The sequence below is a fragment of the Odocoileus virginianus genome, chromosome 14 (assembly GCF_023699985.2).
Source record: "Odocoileus virginianus isolate 20LAN1187 ecotype Illinois chromosome 14, Ovbor_1.2, whole genome shotgun sequence".
Classification (NCBI taxonomy): Eukaryota; Metazoa; Chordata; class Mammalia; order Artiodactyla; family Cervidae; genus Odocoileus; species Odocoileus virginianus.
This window is the reverse complement of record NC_069687.1, coordinates 14,569,502-14,591,288: the sequence shown is the minus strand read 5'-3', so window position 1 is coordinate 14,591,288 and position 21,787 is coordinate 14,569,502. Positions and strand designations below refer to the sequence as shown.

Here is a 21,787-nt window from a genome sequence, read left to right as displayed (position 1 = left end):
CTGAGTGAAGTAAGAGAAAGATAAATACCATATGATACCACTTGCCATGTATATATATATATATATATATATGTGTATGTATATATATATATATATGCCAAATCTGAAAAGAAATTATACAAATGAACTTACTTAAAAAACAGAAACAGACTTACAGACTTAGAGAATGAATTTACAGTTACCGGGGGTGGGGGGGAGAAGTGGGCGGGAGGGATAGTTAGGGAGTTTAGGATGGATATGTACACACTGATGTATTTTTAAATGGATAACCAACAAGGTGCTACTGTATATAGCACAGGGAACTCTGCTCAATGATAGGTGGCGGCCTGGATGGGAGGGGAGTCTGGGGGAGAATAGATACATGTATATGTATGGCTGAGTCCTTTTGCTGTCTACCTGAAACTATCAGAACATTGTTAACCAGCTGTACTCTAATATAAAATAAAAAGTTTTTTAAAAATACATCTTCATCCTAATCACCAGGACCTGAACATGGTACCTTGTAAAGCAAATGAGACTTGGTCGATGTCATGAAATTGAGGATTTTGAGGTTATTCTGGGTTATCTGTGTGGGTCCAATGTAGTCACATGTCATAAGGAGGTTAGAGATCAGAGTCAGCAGGAGGAGAGAAGGAAGCAAGAGGTTGGAATGATGCAAAGAAGGGGCCACAAACCGAGGAGTGCTGGCAGCCTCCGGAAGCTGAGGGTAGAGGGGGCAGGATTCTCTCTTGGAGCTCTCAGAGGGAACCAGCCCTGCTGACAGCTTGGGGTTGCCGGGTGAGCCTCATTTCAGACATCTGAGCTCCTACTTGTCCCAGCAGCAACAGGAGATTAACACACATGCCCTGTAGGGGGAGCTATTTATCCAAATCTGTGGCAGGAGGATCCAGAGACCCGATACAGACACAGGTCAGCCTCAAGGGCTGGAGAAGGACTAGCCTGCGGAGTGGCCATCAGTCCACTTGACTCTGAGAGCCTGGTGTCTGACCAGGCCAGGGCACCTAAGAAGGTACGTGACATATACACAATACAGGGACTGGTATTTATTTTTATTTTTTTGAAATTTGGCTATGCTAGGTTTTTGTTGTGGCATGTGGGATCTAGTTCCCTGACCAGGAATCAAACCTGGGTCCCCTGCATTGGGAGCGCAGAGTCATAGCCCCTGGATCACCAGGGAAGTCCCAGGGACTGGTATTTTAAATGACCACGTATATTAAGAAGTTGCCTGCTCAGTCACTCAGTCACATCCAACTCTTGCAACCCCATGGACTGTAGCCTGCCAGACTCCTTTGTCTGTGGGATTTTTCAGGCAAGAATACTGAAGTAGGTTGCCATTTCCCTCTCCAGTGGATCTTCCTGACCCAGGGATTGAACCCTTGTCTCCTGCATCTCCTGAATTGCAGGCGGATTCCTTATCACTGAGCCACTGGAGGAAATGTGTACATGCTGATTGTATTAATATTGCATTTATTATACTTCCTTTTCAGTCATGGTGAAGAATAGCTGCCTAGCTCCCTGGGCCTCCCAGAGTGAATCTGATACTGTCCCATAATCTGTATCTGAGTCAGACCATCACAAACATAACAGAAACAATTTTATTTAATGTAGATTTGATATAGAATTTATATCATCCTAAAGAAAATCAGTCTTGAGCATTCATTGGAAGGGCTGATGCTGAAGCTGAAACTCCAATACTTTGGCCACCTGATGTGAAGAACTGACTCATTGGAAAAGACCCTGATGCTGGGAAAGATTGAAGGAGGGAGGAGAAGGCAGGAGGAGACAGAGGATGAGATGGTGGATGGCACCACTGACTCAATGGACATGAGTTTGAATAAACTCTGGGAGTTGATGATGGACAGGGAGGCCTGGCGTGCTACAGTCCATGGGGTTGCAAAGAGTTCAGCGACTGAGCTGAACTGAACTGTATGAGGGTAACTTTAGCAAACAAACTCCTACATTTAACTGCCTAATACAATTAAAGGTGATTTCTTACTCATGTATCTGTCTAATATGGGCATCTTGGAGAGAGGGTGATGGTTTTGCTCCTGTGGTTATTCAGGGGCCCCAGCAGATGCAGGCCTTGCAATCTTCTACATTTACCATTCGAGCTACCTTAGGCATAGACAGGTGGCAGAGTGGGAACAGTTGAGTGGGTAAGGATGTTCACCTGTTAACCTCCTCAGCCTGGAAGTGACATCACTTCTGCTTACAACCCTCCAGCAAGATCTAGTCACATAGCATTACTTCTATGTGGGGGATGCTGGGAAATGTAGTTTCAGGCTTTTTGGTAACAACTATAATTAGATAAGGGGAGACTGAAGCTTTGGTGGGCAGCTGTTCCTCTGGACAAGAACTATCCATGAAGATTCTTTCCCCCAAATATTGAAAACTCTTCCTCCAGCCAAAAAAAAAAAAAACACCAAGATAATTTAAGCCAGTTTTTTCACTTTCTTTCACCTTCATTGAGAGGATCTTTATTTCTTCTTTGCTTTCTGCCATTAAAGTGGTTTCAGCTGCATATGTGAGGTGTTGCTATTTCTCCTGGCAATCTTGATTCCAGCTTGTGAGTCATCCAGTCCAGTACATCGCATGATGTACTCTGCATATAAGTTAAATAAGCAAGTATTTGTCAAGACAGTATACAGCCTTGACGTACTTCTTTCCCAGTTTTGAACCAGTGTTTTCCATGTCTGGTTCTAACTATTGCTTCTTGTTCTGCATACAAGTTTCTCAGGAGACAGGTAAAGTGGTCTGGTATTCCCATCTGTTTAAGAATTTTCCATGGTTTGTTTTGATTGACATGATTTAGTGACTGAACAACAACAACAAGGGAATTAACTCAAAATCCTATCAGGTATTGAATCTCTCGGAGCAAGACAGACGGGCAGCCAACAAGAGATTGCTCAGCCTATACAGTGAAAAGGAGCCAAGGATGCATGATCAGAAGGCTGAGGCTGCCATCCCAATAAAAAGTCACCATCACTTGTCCAGGTTCCAGACCAAAGCCAGTGTTTGGACCCAGGCCCATTGATTGAAGAAAGACTGTATCCGCAGGGGGCAGAACTCTACAACATTACACAAGTGAATGTGGTCTCAGGTCTCCCAATCCTTTACCGAAGGGAACTTCTTGGGCAGCTTGAGTGAACTCTGAAAGTTGTCCAAGCATTTCAGTGACCAGCAGGCAATGTCTTAGTAGACATTGATACCTAGAGACACTAATCACAGTCATGGGCCTCTGTCAGAGTACAAGAATACTGGGACTAGAATAGAAAGGGAGCCCTGGAGAAGGAAATGTCAACCCACCTCAGTATGCTTGCTGGGAAAATCCCAGAGACAGAGAAGCCTGGCGGGCTACAGTTGGACGCGATTGAGCAGGCACACATGTGGAAATGGAGACCTGGCCAGATCCAACATCCAGGAGGTCCACTGTGTCTGTGGCCCCAGCTGGTGGTCACTTCCTGAGAGCCCAAATTCTTAGTAGTTGTACGACCTCACATTTGTTCCTTGGCTTAGAGTAAGACTACCAAAGTGTGGAGGGCCAAGGAGAATGCCCTGAAATGAATCCCCTCCATGACCAAGACAGTGAATCAAAACTGACAGGGCGTCCTGGGGAATATGGCAGAAATTAGTGTCATCCCTAAAGAACTAGAGGATCAGGGTGAGGCCCCACCAGCTGCCTTTTTTTTTTTTTTTTGCTGCTTTGTGGCTTTTTTTTTTTTTTTTCATTTATTTTTATTAGTTGGAGGCTAATTACTTTACAATATTGTAGTGGTTTTTGCCATACATTGACATGAATCAGCCATGGATTTACATGTGTTCCCCATCCTGATGCCCCCTCCCGCCTCCCTCCCCATCCCATCCCTCTGGGTCAGGCTTCCTTTTAATGCACAAGTCTGGACCCCGAGAAAACCAAACACGTCCAGTGAACTATGGCAAAGCCAACCAAACATTGTCCCAATTGCTGTGACGATGTAGTGTGGTCTCACGGCCAGGTCAGGATAGCCTGGCATCAGTGTGTGTTGTGTGTGACTTAACATTCATTCTGCTTTGGAATTGTTTTCTGAACTAATTTCAAGTAAGCTGAAATCAGAAGATACAATTGTATGTCTGAAGGTATATAAGATGTTTTGTTATTGTTGCTTAGTCACTAAGTCATGTCTGACTTTGCAACCCGCTGGACTGTAGCCCGCCAAGCTCCTCTGTCCAATTTGATTTCCCAGGCAAGATTTCTGGAGTGGGTTGCCATTTCCTTCAGGGGATCTTCCCAATCCAGGGATCAAATCCATATGTCCTGCATTGGCAGGTGAATTCTTTACCACTGAGCCACCAGAGAAGCTCAAACAAGATGTTTAGGAAAGGGTTAATTGTTTTCAACGAGAGTTATATAATTGAAGCTTAATAAGTGACATAATAATATGTCATAATTTTCCATATGGTACTTATTTGGCAAGCTCAGTAATTCAGAACACAGCCAAGAATCTATGAGGAAGTAAAACTTGGCCTCACAGCAGTAATTAATAATTCTTCACTGCCTGGGTGCAGTCTGCTCTCCTTGTTTTAACCTTCTTGTTTCGTGAGCACGTCAAGCTCGTCCTAGCTTCAGAATCATTACACCTGCTGTTCCTCCATCCATCATGTCCCTGCCTCCAGAGTTTCACATGACTGGCCGTCTTCCTTCATTTAGGTCTCTGATCAAAAGTCACTTCTCTGACTACCCTGTCTGTTCAAGCCCCTTCTTCTGAGTTAATTGTCTTTTTGCCCTATTCTGATTTTCTTCATTGCATTTAGCACATGTTAGGTTGTTATGCTTATGGTCAGTCAGTTCAGTTCAGTCACTCAGTTGTGTCTGACTCTTTGTGACCTCTTTAGACTGCAGTATGCCAGGCCTCCCTGTCCATCATCAACTCCCAGAGTTTATTCAAACTCATGTCCATTGAGTCAGTGATACCATCGAACCATCTCATCCTCTGTCTCCTCCTGCCTTCAGTCTTTCCCAGCATCAGTCTTTTCAAATGAGTCAGTTCATCACATCAGGTGGCCAAAGTGGTGGAGTTTCAGCTTCAGCATCAGTCCTTCCAATAAATATTCATGACTGATCTTCTTTAGGATGGACTGGTTGGATCTCCTTGCAGTCCAAGGGACTCTCAAGAGTCTTCTCCAACACCACATTTCAAAAGCATCAATTCTTCAGCACTCAGCTTTCTTTATAGTCCAACTCTCACATCCATACATGACTACTGGAAAAACCATAGCTTTGACTAGCTGGAACTTTGTTGGCAAAGTAATGTCTCTGCTTTTTAATATGCTGTCTAGGTTGGTCATAAATTTTCTTCCAATGAGCAAGTGTCTTTTAATTTCATGGCTGCAGTCACCATCTGCAGTGATTTTGGAGCCCCCAAAAATAAAGTCTGTCACTGTTTCCACTGCTCATGGTCAGTTCCTAATGAATCCCATGCTCTTGTGTTGTCCCCTCTCATGACGACTCCATTTACCTTGGCCATTGGGACATTAAAGGGTTAACCCAATCAGAGGCCAGATAAGAGCTTGCACGTTATATTGCCTTCACGGAACCCCAGCTGCCAAGTGAGGAGCCAGAACCAGCCTACTGGAGAGGCTGTACGGGGACAACTGGCAGCCTCCTCCAGCTGCCATGCCCCAAATGCCAGTTGATAGCAAATGCATAAGCGGAGCCAGCAACACCACGGCGTGGATCTGAGACGTGCCTCTTCAGCTAGCCTCTCCCCAGTCTCCAACCCATGGAATCATGAGCACATAAAAGTTGTTTTAGGCCCCTGAGTTTGGGGACGGTTTGTTACGCAGCAGTAAATTATACCTGTCACTATTTGAAATTTTATATCTACATGAAGATTTGCTCATTGCCTGCCAACCCTTCTAAAATTTCAGCTCTGTGAAGGACAGGAACTTTACCTTGGGTACACCATGGTCCCCCAGTCTGTCTGGCCCGTAGAGACACGCAGAAAACATTTTTTGTTGAATGAATGAACAGTCTCTTATGGAACAGCCTCATCTGGTCCTCTGACTTCCAGTAAGATCTTTAAATTTGGCCCATTAAAAAGATCTGTCTCTGTGCATATGTTGTATTTGACCATGCAACATGATCAACTAAAATTCAACATTTTCCAAGCTGATGCTATTCCTGCCATGCCCACGCCCCCCAGATTTGTTCCTAGCCATTCCCTCTATTTCACATTTTAGTAACGGCATAAAAATATAACCAGTCTTTAAAAGGGCTATGATGATGATTAATTTTACATGTCAAGTTGGCCAAGCTTTGGTGCCCAGCTGTTCAAACATTAGTCTAGATATTGCTGTGAAGTTACTTTTATAAATAAATAAGTAAACAACAAATTTATTAATAAATTACATAAATATTAACAAATAATATAATATAAATAAATAAATTTATTAACAAATAAATAAACATAAAGTTGATTAACATCTACATCAGTAGTAGACTCTGAGTAAAGCAGATTACCCTCCATAATTTGGGTGGACCTCACCAATTTGCTGAAGGCCTTAAGAACCTGAAATCTCCTAAAGAAGCTGGAATTCTGTCTCCAGACTACATGTGGACTCAAGACTGAACATCAATGCGTGTGGGAATTCCCAGACTCCCAAACTCCCCTGCAGGCTTCAGACTTGCCTGTACCCACAGCTTCATGAACCGATTCCTTAAAACTGCCTCCCTTTGTCCCCCCACCCCCCCACACCCCCTGCTGGCTTTGTTTCTCTGGAGAACCCTAATACAGGAGTTATCTTGGACCATCTCCTCGCCCTCACTTCCCAGCATTCCTTCCATCATGAGAGCCAATCAATGCTTTGTCATGTCTCCCGCATCTACCCTTTCTCTGTCTCCGCCTACCCCATCTTGCTTTAGGCTCTCAGCATCTCTCATCTCAACTATTACAAAAGTCTATTAGTCAGTCTCTCTGTCTCATCTTTTCCCAATCTCCTGCCACTCCACCACCAGGGTTATCTTTCAAGATAAGAATCAGATCATGGCACTTACCATCAGAACCTTCCCATTATCTACAGGATACAACTCAAACTCTTTAGTATAACATGAGATCTCCTGATTAACTAGCCTCCATCTCTCTCACTCCTCCACAAATCCCCTAAATCTGAACTTCATTTAACTACTTGGGGATCTCCAAACATGTTGTGATCTCTTGATAACTTCATGCATTTGCACACCTTGTTTCATTTGCTTGGAATGCCTACCAGTCTGTCTTGAAAACATTCTGACTTCCTCTTCAAGTTCTAGCTTAGAGCTACTCCGTTCCAAAGTTATGCCTGGATGCCTGGTCATAATTTTTAGACCATGTTAGATTTTTCCATAAATCTTGTCTTATTATATTGACATTCATGTATGTGTCTATATTTTTCAAAAGACAAAGGGTTTTTTGATGGCCAGGACTGTGTCTTATTCATAATCATATCCCTAGTCCTAGTCTTTCCTTTAGCTCATACAAACCACTCAAAACATGTCAAGTCCATGTTTATGTGGTATTTTTAATCCCTTTGAAGGCATGCAGGGTATCACTCAGAGGATCTTGTATTTAGTTGATGTTCAATGAAAGAAGATTAAATTCCATAGATAAGCTACAGTTCTCTGGAGAAAACCTAAATATTTCATTTCCTGTTGCTGTCATATGTCAGAAATGATCTGATTCCCATGCTTGATGTTGTCACAATGATTTTAAGTCAAGCAAGAGTTCTTGGAAAGGAGAAATCATCAAAGGTCACAATCTTGGGCAAGAGAAAATAGAAGTGATGTGTGTTTTAAAATATTTGTATATGAAAACTTTCTCTATTTCCTATTCTCTCACATAGTCTTCTAAAAAATAGTTGTTTTGTTTGACCACATTCAAACCCACAGGAAAGTCAAAAGAACACAACAGTGAACACCCAGATGCCCCTCATACAGGCTCTCTAGTGTCTTGCCACACCCATTTCCTCTATTTCTGTATTTATATGCCTCTCTCTATACACACACTTCCTTTTTGCTGAAAGCAGATGGCTGCACCCCTGGTATTTCACCTCTAAATGTTTCATATCACCTCACTCAGAAGGAGGACATTCTCTTACACCACCACCACACCATTATCACACCTAAGAAAAGCAACATTAATTCAACAAAGTCACCTCCTATGCAGTCTGGATTCAAATTTCCCTAATTTTCCCTCTAAATGTCCTTAATAGCTAGTTTTGACCCAGAATCCAATTAAGTTTCACACACCTACTTGGCTGTTGTATTTCTTTATTCTCCTCAAGTTCTTCCTCTGTTCTTGATATCAAACACTTTGAAGATTCAATCCAGTTGACCTGCAGAACATCTTAAGTTCCAGAATCCTACATTTTCTTTTTTAATTTATTTTTTTTATAGGCTAATTACTTTATATCATTACAGTAGTTTTTGTCATACATTGAAATGAATCAGCCATGGAGTTACATGTATTCCCCATCCCAGTCCCCCCTCCCACCTCCCTCTCCACCCGATCCCTCTGGGTCTTCCCAGTGCACCAGGCCCGAGCTCCTGTCTCATGCACCCAATCTGGGCTGGTGGTCTGTTTCACCCTAGATAATATACATGTTTCAATGCTGTTCTCTTGAAACATCCCACTCTCGCCTTCTCCCAGAGTCCACAAGTCTGTTCTATACATCTGAGTCTCTTTTTCTGTTTTGCATATAGGGTTATCATTACCATCTTTCTAAAGTCCATATATATGTGTTAGTATACTGTAATGGTCTTTATCTTTCTGGCTTACTTCGCTCTGTATAATGGGCTCCAGTTTCATCCATCTCATTAGAACTGAGAATCCTACATTTTGTCAGGATTTGATCGAGAGCAAATGTTTCCAGCAGGTTTTTTTTTGTGTGTGTCTCACCCATGGCAGGAGATCAGTTCTTCATAAGGTCAGATTGTCACACTACTGGTGATGCCAAGTATGATGAGAAGCAGATAAGGTCTCTCCAGTGCAAAGAAACACTTTTGCTTTTGTAATTAAAAAGTAACCGTGAGGTTATGTCTATACCCTCGTCCCTAGAGTTTTTTTTCCCAGTGGTTTGTGTTTTTCATTGACAAGCATTGCTTGAATCAGTTATTACATTGAGAGTTACAAAAGGGTGCTTTTCTAAATCTGTAAATTAGTCTATACTTACTAGCCTATAGTGTTTTTTTAATTAATTTATTTATTGAAGGATAATTGCTTTATAGAATTTTGCTGTTTTCTGTCAAACCTCAACAAGAATCAGCCATAGGTATACACATATACCCTCCCTTTTGAATCTCCCTCTCATCTCCCTCCCCATTCCACCCCTCTAGACAGATATGGAGCCCCTGTTTGAGTTTCTTGAGCCACATAGCAAATTCCTCTTGGCTATATATTTTACATATGGTAATGTGAGTTTCCATGAGGGTGAGATGTATGGAAAGAGTAACAGAGAGCCTATAATCTTTTGTAAAGCAGAATTTTGTCTCTTTCTCTTTTGAATCACTATGGAATCATAAACATTTTTAAATTCAATATTTTGTAATCATCTGCCAGGATTATTCCTTTTGATCCTCAAAGTTTCCCAGATTTGGTCCATGGAATCCCTTTCAAGTTGGCTTCTGTGTCCTTTTGATATGAACTATTAAATCATCTTCGAACACATTTTTGCTTTCTGGCAGGCAACATGTTCCTAACACAGACCTAGCATCAGCCAATTCTCTAAGGAGCCTAGGTTGCTTTTGGTAGAAATCTGGGGCTTCCTACGTGGCTTAGTGGTAAAGAATCTGCCTGCCAATGCAGGAGATGCAGGTTCGCTCCCTGGGTGGCGAAGATCCCCTGGAGAAGGAAGTGGCAACCCACTCCAGTATTCTTGCCTAAAGAATCCCATGGACAGGGCAGCCTGGTGGGCTACAGTTCATGGGGTCACAAAAGAGTTAGACACGACTTGGTGACTGAACAACAAGAGCACACAATAACAATAAGTTAAAAGCCATCTGCTCCCTAAGTGAGCTCATTGCTACGGGATATCATTGAGTCAGGCTCTTTCTGTGGGCAGACTTAGAATATTATCAGATCTTGACCTCATACTTAACTGATATCTCCCATTCAAATCCTACACCCCAGCCCTTTGATGATCTGGACTTGAGGTTTTTCTGCAAAAGCTGGGCCTTACCTGTCTGTGTGTGCTCATGCTAAGTCATGTCTGACTCCTTGCAGCCCCGTGGACTGCAGCCCGCCAGGCTCCTCTGTCCATGGCCTTCTCCAGGCAAGAATGCTGGAGTGGGTTGCCACTTCCTCCTTTGGGGGATTTTCCCGACCCAGGGATCTAACTAGCATCTCTTATATCTACACTGGCAGGTAGGTTCTTCACCACTAGCACAAAGGTGGTGGCAAAATGACACAGAAGGAAAGATTTCCTTGCCAGTCAGCTAGCTGTGCCCCAGGGTGGCTGCCTGCCGGGCTTCTTGCAGTGGACAAACTTCTGTACAGAAAGCGAGGGACCTCTCACAAGGGAAGGCAACTGTCCAAATGAACATTACCAAAACAGCCACCTGGGATCCAATACTTACCTGCTTGTGGATTTTTTTTTTTTTTTAACATAAAATCAGGCTTCCCCGGTGGCTCTGACTGTTGAGTGGTGGCTCGGACTGTTAAGAATCTGCCTGCAGTTGGGGAGACCCAGGTTTGATCCCCAGCTCAGGAAGATCCCCTGGAGAAGGGAATGGCAACCCACTCCAGTATTCTTGCCTGGACAGACTGGAACCTGGCAGGCTACAGTCCCTAGCGCTGCAAAGAGTCACACATGACTGAAGCGACTTACACTTTCACTTTCTTTCAGCTTTTGAAGATTTTTCTACTTAGGAACAAATTAAGGACAAAGCTGCTTTTGTTGTTTCCTCAGTGCAAATGACATCTTTACAACTCAAAGCTGCTTGACCCATTACCCCTGGAGAAAGGTCCCCTTTATTTCCTCTGAACAGGGTTCTCAGTGGCGTGTTGTGGTTAAGCCACCCCTGGGGGTGAGACTAGTTTCTCTTTCTGATTTTGCACAGTTCAGAGGATGCTGTGAGATTCTATTAATATACAAACTTTGGTATGTGTTGCAACCATTTTTGCACGTGGTATATGTCTTCCCATGAGATGCTGGGTGATGATTCCAGAATGGCTGGGGATAGCATCTCGGTTCCCCGCCGCAGGTCATGACTATATTATCTCAAGCCATTCCCACAATGTTCTTGAGACTCATGTATTGACCCAGAGGTGACACTGAATGAAGTGAATCAGAGAGAGAAGGAGAAATAAGCCGTTCTTTATATGTGGAATCTAAAAAGAAATCAGACAAATGAACTTACTTACAAAACAGAAACAGACTCACAGGCTTGGAGAAGGAACTTGGGGTTGCAGAGGGGAAGAATGGGGGGAAGGTAGTTAGGGAGTGTGGGATGGACACGTACACACTGCCGTATTTAAAATGGGTCACCAACAAGGAGCTACTGAACAGCACAGGGAACTCTGCTCAGTATTATGTGGCAGCCTGGATGGGAGGGGAGTTTGGGGAGAATGGATATAAGTATATGCATGGCTGAGTCCCTTTGCGGTCCACCTGAAACCATCACAACATTGTTATTAGGCTATACCCCAATACACAATAAAAAGCTATTAAAAAAAAAAAAAAAAGATGAGGAGGGACTTCCCTGGTGGTCCAGTGGCTAAGACTCTGTCTTCCTAATGCTGGGGTCCTTGGGTTCGAGCCCTGGTCGGGGAAATGAATACCACATGCTGAAGCTAAGACCTGGTGCAGCCAAATAAATGCATATATAGCTCAGCTGGCATAGGAATCTGTCTGCAATGTAGGAGAGCCCGGTTTGATCCCTGGGCCAGGAAGTTTCCCTAGGGAATGGCTAGGCTACCCACTCCAGTAATCTAGCCAAGAGAATCCCCATGGACAGAGGAGCCTGGGGGGCTACAGTCCATGGGGTCGCAATGAGTCAGACATGACTAAGCACACAGAACGCACTTATTTTTAAAAAAAGATGAGGAAACCAAGAGTTAGGGTTATAACAGAAAGCCAGAGAGTCACTATATTGATTCTAAGATGGCATAGATTTGAAGGTATATTTCATTCCCAGGTATGTTAAAATGGGGGGGGGGAGGACTTCCCCGGTGGTGCGATGAATAAGAATCCGCCTCACAGTGCAGGGGCCACGAGTTCGATCCCTGGCCCAGGAAGATTCTACCTGCCCTGGGGCAGCTAAGCCCATGCAGTGCAACTGCTGAGCCTGTGCCCCGGAGCCCGGGAGCTGCAGCTACTGAAGCGTGCACACTTGCAGTCTGTGCCCCACAACGAGAAGTGCACGCCCCGTAAGAAGAGTCGCCCTGGCTCGCCACAACCAGAGAGATGCCCGAGCAGCAACGAAGACCTAGTGCAATCACAAGTAAATAAATACAGGGGGAAAGTGAGTCTTAAAGTCGATAAAACGCAGTGGTTAGTGCTTGGACTTCCCCGGTGGCTCAGGCAGGATTTCCCTCCTGCCTACAATGCGGAAGACCCAGGTTCGATCCATGGGTTGGGAAGATCCCCTGGAGAAGGAAATGGCAACCCACTCCAGTACTCTTGCCTGCAGAATCCCATGGACAGAGGAGCCTGGCGGGCTACAGCCCATGGGGTCACAGAGAGTCGGACATGACTGAGCGACTTCACTTTCACTTTCAGTGCTTGGACACTAAGAGCTACAATCAATGTCAGATCTTCATGACTTTGAAACCCAGGCTCCTTGCACTTGAGGAAGGATTTCTGGACAAGGAGTGGAAAGCCACAGATTGGGGAACTAGGGCTTGAGAAGACAGGAAAAGGTTTTACTGAGTCAGCAAAGGCGTGAATGAGAGGACTTGCTTGGAATGTGGACTCAGTGAAAAGTTAATCTGACTATAGCTGAGCATTCAGATTAGCAAACAGCTAACGGTGGCCCTGGTGGTAAAGGACTCGCCTACCAACGCGGGAGACATAAGAGACGTGGGTTCAGATCCCCTGAAGGAAGGTAAGGCAACCCACTCCAGTATTCTTGCCTGGAGAATCCCATGGACAGAGGAGCCTGGCAGGCCACGGTCCATAGGGTTGCAATGAGTCGAACGTCACTGAAGAGGCTTAGTAGCACAATCTGCCTACAAAGAAGTGCAAATTTTAGAGAGAGGCTACCCAGGACTTTAGAAGGTGGCTTATAGTTATTTCAGTTTAGGGGTCCTGGGTAACTGGCATCGTTGGAAGCATTTGGGTGGGTGTTCCATGTTGCAAGCTGTGTTTTGGATGAGACATGTATGGTGCAGATTGGCAGAGAAGGGGTTACTGCAGTTCAGACAGGCAGTAAGTGATGAAACTGGGACAGAGAAGGTGGTTCTGAGACTGCAGAATAACGGAGATGGGCATGGGAGCATTTGGGGAGAAGGGTTCTCAGCGGTCGCTGACAAATGAGAGATGGATGGGGAGTCGATATAATTTATCATCCAAACCTGGACACCTTGAGAAAGAAAGCGAAGTGCTATTAATAACCATGCCAGACAGCAGGCATAAGCCAGGGCTGTCGTGGGCAAACCTGACATATGGTTACTCCAGACAGAGAAGGGGGGAGAGACCAGACTCAAAACTCACCCCAGTGTTTCTTGCCTTGGAGACTGTGTTACTGGGGTTGACAAGGCAGTTGTAAAAGTCCCCTCTTGCGCTGGAGTGGGGTTTCTCTTTGTGATCTCCCCTTTTCCTCTGTGACAGGGCTTGTAAGGAATCAGCCCCATACAGGATGGGTTAACTCAAAATAAATGTTGTGGGAGCCAGGGGGTTCTCTGGGACCCACAGTGGGGAAAGGGGGACATTCCCAAAGAAGGAGTTTTCTCCCTCCAACTCTGTCCCCTCCCTTCTTTACAGGGCAAAAGTGACAACCAATTTGGGGCTTCCAGGTGGCACTACTGGTGAAGAACTCATCCACTAATGCAGGAGATGAAAGAGACATGGGTTTGACCCCTGTGTCGGGAAGATCCCCTGGAGGAGGGCATGTCAGTCCACTCCAGTATTCTTGCCTGGAGAATCCCATGGACAGAGGAGTCTGGTGGGCTATAGTTCATAGGGTCATAGAGTCAGGCATGACTAAAGTGACTTAGCTGGAGAAGGAAATGGCAACCCACTCCAGTAATCTTGCCTGGAGAATTCCATGGGCAGAGGAGCCTGGCAGGCTACAGTCCATGGGGTTGCAAAGAGTCAGGTGTGACTGAGCAACTATCACTATCACTCAAAGTGACTTAGCACACACACACACGAGAACCACTTCGTCAGTGGGAGAAAAAATGGTCTATAGGTCCACTGGATGCAGTGGTTGGCAGAGTTTGGGAAATCCAGCTGTCCAGAACATGGGAAATATGAGAGCCTATGGGTAGCTGGCTTTGGAAGTGGAGGCCCCTGAGTTTGTGGGACCTTAAGTTCATGTGCATGTTCTCCCTGGAGAAAAGAGAAAGGCCTTCAGTCTCAACCCTGCCTTTGTCCATGCAACCCAGAGGAAGCTCCCAAGGTCATTTTGGGGGACCTTGTTTAGAGCAGAGGTGGGACGAGAGTGGGCATGCAAGGGGGAGACAGAGACCATCGATTTTCAGTAAATTGGTCTCCAAGCCAATATAGTATACTGGATGCGTGCTCAGTCATTTCAGCCATGTCTGACTCTTTGGGACCCCATGCACTGTAGCCTGCCAGGCTTCTCTGTCCATGGGATTCTCCAGGCAAGAATACTGGAGTGGGTTGCCATGCCCTTCTCCAGGGGATCCAACCCAGGGAAGCCAACCCAGGGATCGAACCCATGTCTCCTGCATCTCCTGTGTTGCAGGGGGATTCTTTACCACTCAGCCACTGGGCTAGCCCCTGTAGTATATTGTGAACTATATTAAATGCAATCTCCAAGTTCCCTTGATGACTCAGAGGGCACGTGAGTCTTGTAAAGCCTAAGGGTCCCCATGAACAGCCCTGGCTGGGCCCCTCCACACCCGGGTCTCGGAGGATGCAGGTGACACATGCTCGGCAGTGCCTGGACCACTATGCCAGCCCAAAAAGTCACCAAGTTTTGTGCCCGATTTCTAATGAACTAAAAGTAGTAACAGGTGACAAACCAAATACAGACTTTGAAGGGATGTCTGTGGGATGTAACGCTTGCAGTGATTCCATGACATTCCACCACTCTAATTTTAGCTTCGAGACTACTGCTTGAGACTGAAGGCCTGATTTGCAGACCTGCATTTACAGACAATCATATTCACGGTTTTGCTTTGATGATGGACATCCAGCTGGAATTCCTGGGGTCTCAGGAGACTGGAAATCTGAGTCTATTGGTTCTGCGGTAAAAACAAAGACAAGACAATAGAAAAGAAACTCACAGATTTCAGAAATCCTCCTTTGCTCACAGAATTGGGTCTAAACTTGGCAAATGATACTCAAAACTCCCTTCTGTTGATCTGTCTGTCCAAAAGTCTCATCGCATTTTCTGTTGCAGGTGATCAACCTGATCTGGCCTGTGAGCTCACACCAACCTTGCCCCTCTGCCAAGTTCTCACACAGGCTGCTTCCTACCTCTGATCCGGCTCTTGTTCAGAACCCCTGCTGCTCTCTGAGCCGCAGATCCCTGCTACCTGGCTTTTCCAAAGATGCTCCAAATCTGCCCTTCCTTGTCTCCCTGGTCTTAGTGAAAAAATCTGTCCCAGGGTCTCTGCCAGGCTCTGTATGATCCATTGCCCCAGATATTTTTCTGCAACACCAGCCAGGCCACTTGACTCTCCTGCTGGAAGCCCACCTAAGGTTCCAAAGCTCAGACTTCTTAGCGGTCCATCGGAGGAGAGAGTGGGTTTCCATCCCCACCCACCAGCATCCTAAGAGTTTATTGGTGGTGGTCTGTAGTGCCTAAGTTGTGTCCTTCCACAGAGGCCTTAATGGCGCTCAGTCACACTGGCCACACAAGTGGTCTCAACAGCACACCTGTCTCTCACGGCCGTGTCCTTGGGACTGTTTCTGCTGTGGGAACGGTGGGCAGAACATACATTCCAGGACAGAGGATGGGGTGCGGTGCCTCCAATCGCCTGGGTCCAGTTTGAGTGTCAATTAGAGGTCACGTCCTCTTGGTGAACTCCTGCAACAGGACCAGAAGGGTGGCCGGGCTGCTGAGGTGAGTGTAACTGCTGGGCCCGTGGGAAGGGCTTGGCAGTTAATGTTCTGAAATCAATCCTGCTGCTGCTGTGTTGATGTGCGTGCCTGTGGGTGGATGAAATAGTACCTTTTCAGGATATACACTCTTGCAGTGTAATCACAGGTCCTTTCAATAAACCCTCCTGAAGACTTGCAAAAGCTCTTTTGTATATTACTAGGGACTGATAACTAAAGTACCCCAACTTGGTGTGGTTGGTCACCATGCTAGAATTCATTTCTGGTAAGCATCCCCCTTACAGAATGCTTGCCAAACTTAGCTTACGCTGGTTTGGATATTCCAGTTCTTATCAACACAACAGTTAGTCCTGAACAGAAAGCCAATTCCTTTTGTGCCTTGGGCCTTGGAAACGAGGCACAATCTTCCTTTCCATGCCCTCTGTTGTTGCTGTCGTGGTGTGGTGTTCCTATTTCTCTCTGCTCAGTGTGAACTATTAGGCTCTCTTGTTCTTGTTCAGTCGCTAAGTCATGTCTGACTCTTTTTGTGACCCCATGGACTGCAACACACCAGGTTTCCCTGTCCTTCACTATTTCCTGGAGTTTGCTCAAATTCACATTCATTCAATCGGTAATGCTATCTAACCATCTCATCTAACCGTCTCATTCTCTGCCGCCCTTTTCTCCTTTTGCCTTGGATCTTTCCCCGCCGATGTATTGGAGCTTCACAAAATTAACAAAGCTTAACAAAATTATCAGCACACAAAGATCTATCTGCCAGACCAACACAACACAACATGGGTACACACCTCCTTCATTTAAAGACCTAGGAGTCTAGCACGAAACATTTTAGGGGAAGAAAATATGGGGGCATTTCCCTCTTGCCCTAAGGCTTTAGCTTGAGATTACCGATGTGGACTCCTAGAGTAGGAATTAATTATTCATTGCTTTTCTCTCCTATTACAAGCTTTCTAGCTACTTTTGGAAGAGAAAGGCGAGTGACCTCATTTAAGAGTTCTTGTGTGTATTTTGGCTTTGTCTGACTGGTTATTTTCTAACTGTCACTTAGATTCAGTGGCTACAACTGTTTTCTTTCTCTCCCTCTCTTCTTTTTTCCCCTCTGACATATCCCCAGTCGCCTTGTTTTCCTTGGATTTATATTTTGAAATTGTCTACTTCATGGTGTGAATCACTCTGGTGTACATGGTGATGCAAAATTCAGAAGAGAATCTTAAACGATAAGGTTACTCACAGGAGTTTTAAATGTGACATGTTGTAGAGATGAGGGGACAAAGTTTATTTTAAGCATCATTAGTATTATTTTGATGAAGTCTTAGCACTGAATACATTATTCACACATCGCAAAGTTAATTATAATTTTTTTTTAAATGGACAAATTATTTAATTAGGTTCTTTGCAAGAAGTTCAGAATACTACTTTGTGAGGATAAATTCCATTTGTGAGAGCAAACACAGAGCGGAGGTAGCCCTGGACCTGAGGGACAGCTTTGATTCTTCACAGAATTTGTGAGTCCACAGCCTTCTGATCAGCCTTACGCTGCTCTGTGATCTCCTATTTCTCTCTCTGTGTTGAAGATCTCACCCTCCTGGTGTCTGGTCTTACGCAGCTTCTTCTTCTTGAAGTAAGTGTCAGTGAGATGTTCTGGGATTGTCACATCACTGGTATCGATTTTGGTGGAGGTGGCAATGACAAATTTCTGGTGTGTTCTATGCAGAGGAACTTAATTGAGGGATAGAAGCCCTGTCACAAGTAGCAAGCCACTGCCCAGCTGCTTCAGGAAAACGACCCTCTGGTCTCTGTGGCGTCCCGTGAGGATGATCAGAACGGTCCCAGGAGTGATGCTGGCTCGCAGCTTCCTCACATGCTTACTGAAGGGTTTCTTGCCGTGACTCAACAGTTTCCGAGGCACATCTTCAGTAGGGTAATACCTAGGCATTTTGTGAAGTTTGACCACTCGGGAACCACCATTCTTGTCGCCACCAACTGATTTTGTGACAGTAGCAAGAACCTGAATGTTCTTTTTCTTTTCGACCTTGGATCTAGCTGCTGAATACTTCCTCTTGTACAGGGTCTTTCTGGAGAACATGGCTGATCGGGAATATCTGCCAATTCCTCTGACCAGGACAGGGTTTCGGCTGCAGTGGGGCTTCCCCTTCTTAACTTTCTTCACCATTTTCACCTTTTTAGCCTTGTTGCCAGCATCAGCCTTCTTGGCTTCAGGTTTCTTCTCCTTAGTATCTGGCTTCTCAGCCTTTTCACCTGCCATCTTGCAAGATGGGAAAAAGCCACAAAGTTAATTAGACAAAAACACCCTGTTGCACCCAGTTATGTGTTTAGGCCAGCATCTACTCCGGTGACATTATTTGCTGGTAATCATTAGAGGTCAGAGGTGAAAAAGACAGATGAGAGCACTTACTCCAGCTTTTTGTGCGAAACAGTTTGTGCAGCATTTTAAGAGAGAAGGACAGATTTCAGGAGCTGTGAGGAGGGAGCTTTATCAATAAGTGGAGATAAGTGTTGCAACCCACATGTAGTAACTGAAGTTGAGCTTTGATGTGTCTTGGCTGTCAACAGCTTGTATTACTTCAGCATATCCTGATGACAGTAATTAAATTCCAGGGAGAAGAGGAATGTGTAGGAGCTTGCAGACATGTTTCACATGTCTGCACATGTGAAGCACACATGAAGCACATCACCCTGGTTTGGAAAATGGGGATATCAGGTTTCTCAATTCCTCCCTCCAGTTGTGGAGTCCTTTGCTAAGCAAAGGCCAGATGACACAATAAAGCATCCCTTATCTTTCAAAAGCTCCTGCACCAGTGCTAAGAGAGGGCACAACACCCAGGGAAAAATTGTTGTTGTTGTTTAGCCGTTAAGTCGTATCTGACTCTTTTGTGACCTCATGCCCCACCAGGATACTCTATCCATGGGATTCTCCAGGCAAGAATACTGGAGTGGGTTGCCATTGCCTTCTCCAGGGGATCTTCCCCACCCAGGGATCAAACCTGCGTCTTTTGCATTGGCAGCTGGATTCTTTACTACTGAGCCACCAGGGAAGCCCCAGGGAAAGACTGTTTTTTCTTTAGTGGTAAAAACACCAGAATTGTTTCCCTATTGCTTTTTCATGCCTCCCTGGCTACTGTTTTGGGTTGTCATGTATCTATTCATGAATTTATCAGACATGAATCTATGTCATGAATCTATCAGACAAGCCAGAAACACGAGACTCTGCATTGCTGGCAGGTCAAAAACCAAACTTCCTTCCACTAGTGGATCAGCTGAGGTGACCTGCTGCAGATACACATAAGGAACCATGACCTCTGCCTGCAAGTCCACAACTTCACTTGTGCTGATCTCCTGACAGACGTGATTGCCTCCTCTTCGCCATCCTATCCTGCCTTTACTGCCCAGTTCAGTCCCTCAGTTGCGTCCGACTCTTTGTGACCCCATGGACTGCGGCATGCCAGGCTTCCCTGTCCATCACCAACTCCAAGAGCCTACTCAAACTCATGTCCATCGCATTGGTGATGCCATCCATCCATCTCATCCTCTGTCGTCCCCTTCTCTTCCTGCTTCAATCTTTCCCAGCATCAGGGTCTTTTCCAATAAGTCGGTTCTTCGCATCAGGTGGCCAAAGGATTGGAGCTTCAGCTTCAGCATCAGTGCTTCCAAGGAACATTCCTTTACTGCCCTCCCGCTTACATTTCAGGACAGACACCCTCTATTCCAAAAAGCTCGCAGAAACCTGACTCCTCCACTTGTCCCTAATTTTGGACACACAACTGAAGTAAGGACTCTTCGCCCTGAGTGCTTATTTCCATCACAGCAGTGATCACAATTGTCACTGGCCCTTCCTTGGACTGTGAGCTTCCTGCGGGTGGAAGCCATACCCACAGAGCTGAGCAAGGGGTTGGGTACATAGCAGGTGCTCAATAAACCTCTGAGTAAATTAGGCATACACCCTTTTGAGGTATAACATACACACAGGAAAGTGCATACATTTGCAAGTACATCAGTGAATTTCTTCGTATGTGTACACCAAGGTATAAACACATAAAATGATCCCCAGATGAACACTCTAGAACATTCTCCAGAGGCTCCCTGGAAACAACAGGCTTTAATAGCTCCATCCATCCTGTGAAAGAAGTTGGTTGCCAGTAGTAAACTCCAAGAGGATATAAGATGCTCTGATTCATCAAGGTAGAATGCTCTGCAAAGGGAAGGAACATTTTACTCTAGAGAAAAGTGACAACTGGGATGAAGGAAGAGAACATTTAAAAAATGCAAATAGGGAAAAGTGAACATAAACATTTACGTTTCTTCCATCCCGGCCCCACCGCGACCCCCCTCCCCAAATCACCCAGAAGCACCAGGGCCAATGAGGCCAGGTCTGAGAGTTCTCAGAACTCCTGGTCACGCCCTCACAGCACCTGACCCCTGTCCTGATGCCTGCTGTGACCACAGTGACTCTGGCCAAACCTGTGTAACACACCCAAGCTGTCCTGCTTCTCAGCAACACGTTCACCTGTGCCCTCCATAGACCAGCGTGCATTTTGGAACCAGATGCCTTTGTCCAAGAGTCGGAGAGAAGAAGCCCCCTGCCCGAACGCGGTGGCCTGACGGTTCCGGATTTATAAAACCAGAGGGCCGCATGCTTCTGAATGGACCCAATATGTAGCCCCCCCCCCCCGCCCCCCGCCCCCCACTCCGGCCCTTTGCTTTTTCAATGCAGCCTTTTTAAATCATCACGTTGTTCTTGAAGTCCTGAAGATCTCTGCTATGGGGGTGCAATCTGCCCCTGCAAGGGCACTCGGTAGGGTGGGGATGGGGGGGTCACTGGGGGCTGAAACGCGCTGCCAGGCTCAGGGGCGCCCCATTATGCCCTCTAAGGCTGCAGGGTGGGCGATCTGAGGCCCTGGCTGGAGAAAATGAGGACGGCCAATTGCTTCCGCCGGTGGCCCGCAGATTCCCTTTTAGATAAGCCGGCGGGCGGCGGCTGGGAGGGGAAAGTGGAAATCACGCTCCGGCGGCCCCGCGCGAGGGCCCCCGCTCCCCCGGGGACGCCGCCCGGCCCCGCCCCGCCCCGCGCCAACCCGGCCGCACCCAACTTCCCCCCGGAGGCGCCCCGCGGCGGCCGACGCTGACGTCACAAGGCACCCAGCCGCCAGCGCCCCGCGGTGCGCGCCCCCCGCGGGGACCCGCCGCGCTCTCGGCGCGACACCCAGGCGCGCGCGCGCGCGCCCGAGCCCGTCCCCGCCCGCGCCGCCGAAGATGGCGAGCCCGGCGCCCCCGGAGCCCGCCGAGCGGGGATCCCCAGCTCCCGCCGCCGCCCCGCAGCCGCCGCCGCCGCCCCGGGCTCCCCCAGAGGAGCCGGAGGGGGCCGCGCCCCCCGAGGAAGGGGCGGCGGCGGGCGCGGGTCGGCAGGTGGAGGAGGCCGCGGGCGGGGTGGCCGCCGCGGTGACCTGGCTGTTGGGGGAGCCGGCGCTGTGGCTGGGCGGCCGCGCCGATGAGCTCCTGAGCTGGAAGAGGCCGCTGCGCAGCCTGCTCGCCTTCGTCGGGGCCAACCTGGTGTTTTGGTGAGAGC

At 46.6% G+C, this 21,787-nt stretch overlaps 1 protein-coding gene and 1 pseudogene across 1 annotated transcript in view; one reads left to right on the top strand and one right to left on the bottom strand.

The window, feature by feature from the left end:
- Window positions 1-16,311: 16,311 nt before the first annotated feature.
- Window positions 16,312-20,901, bottom strand: LOC110133693 (large ribosomal subunit protein eL6 pseudogene; annotated as a pseudogene).
- Window positions 20,902-21,350: 449 nt separating this feature from the next.
- The window catches only part of RETREG1 (reticulophagy regulator 1), a 158,178-nt gene continuing 157,741 nt past the window's right edge, over window positions 21,351-21,787 (top strand). Inside the window, exon 1 of the mRNA XM_070476506.1 lies at window positions 21,351-21,779. Coding sequence (XP_070332607.1) covers window positions 21,475-21,779 — 305 coding nt within the window. The 5' untranslated portion in view covers window positions 21,351-21,474. The remainder of the gene's footprint in view (window positions 21,780-21,787) is intronic.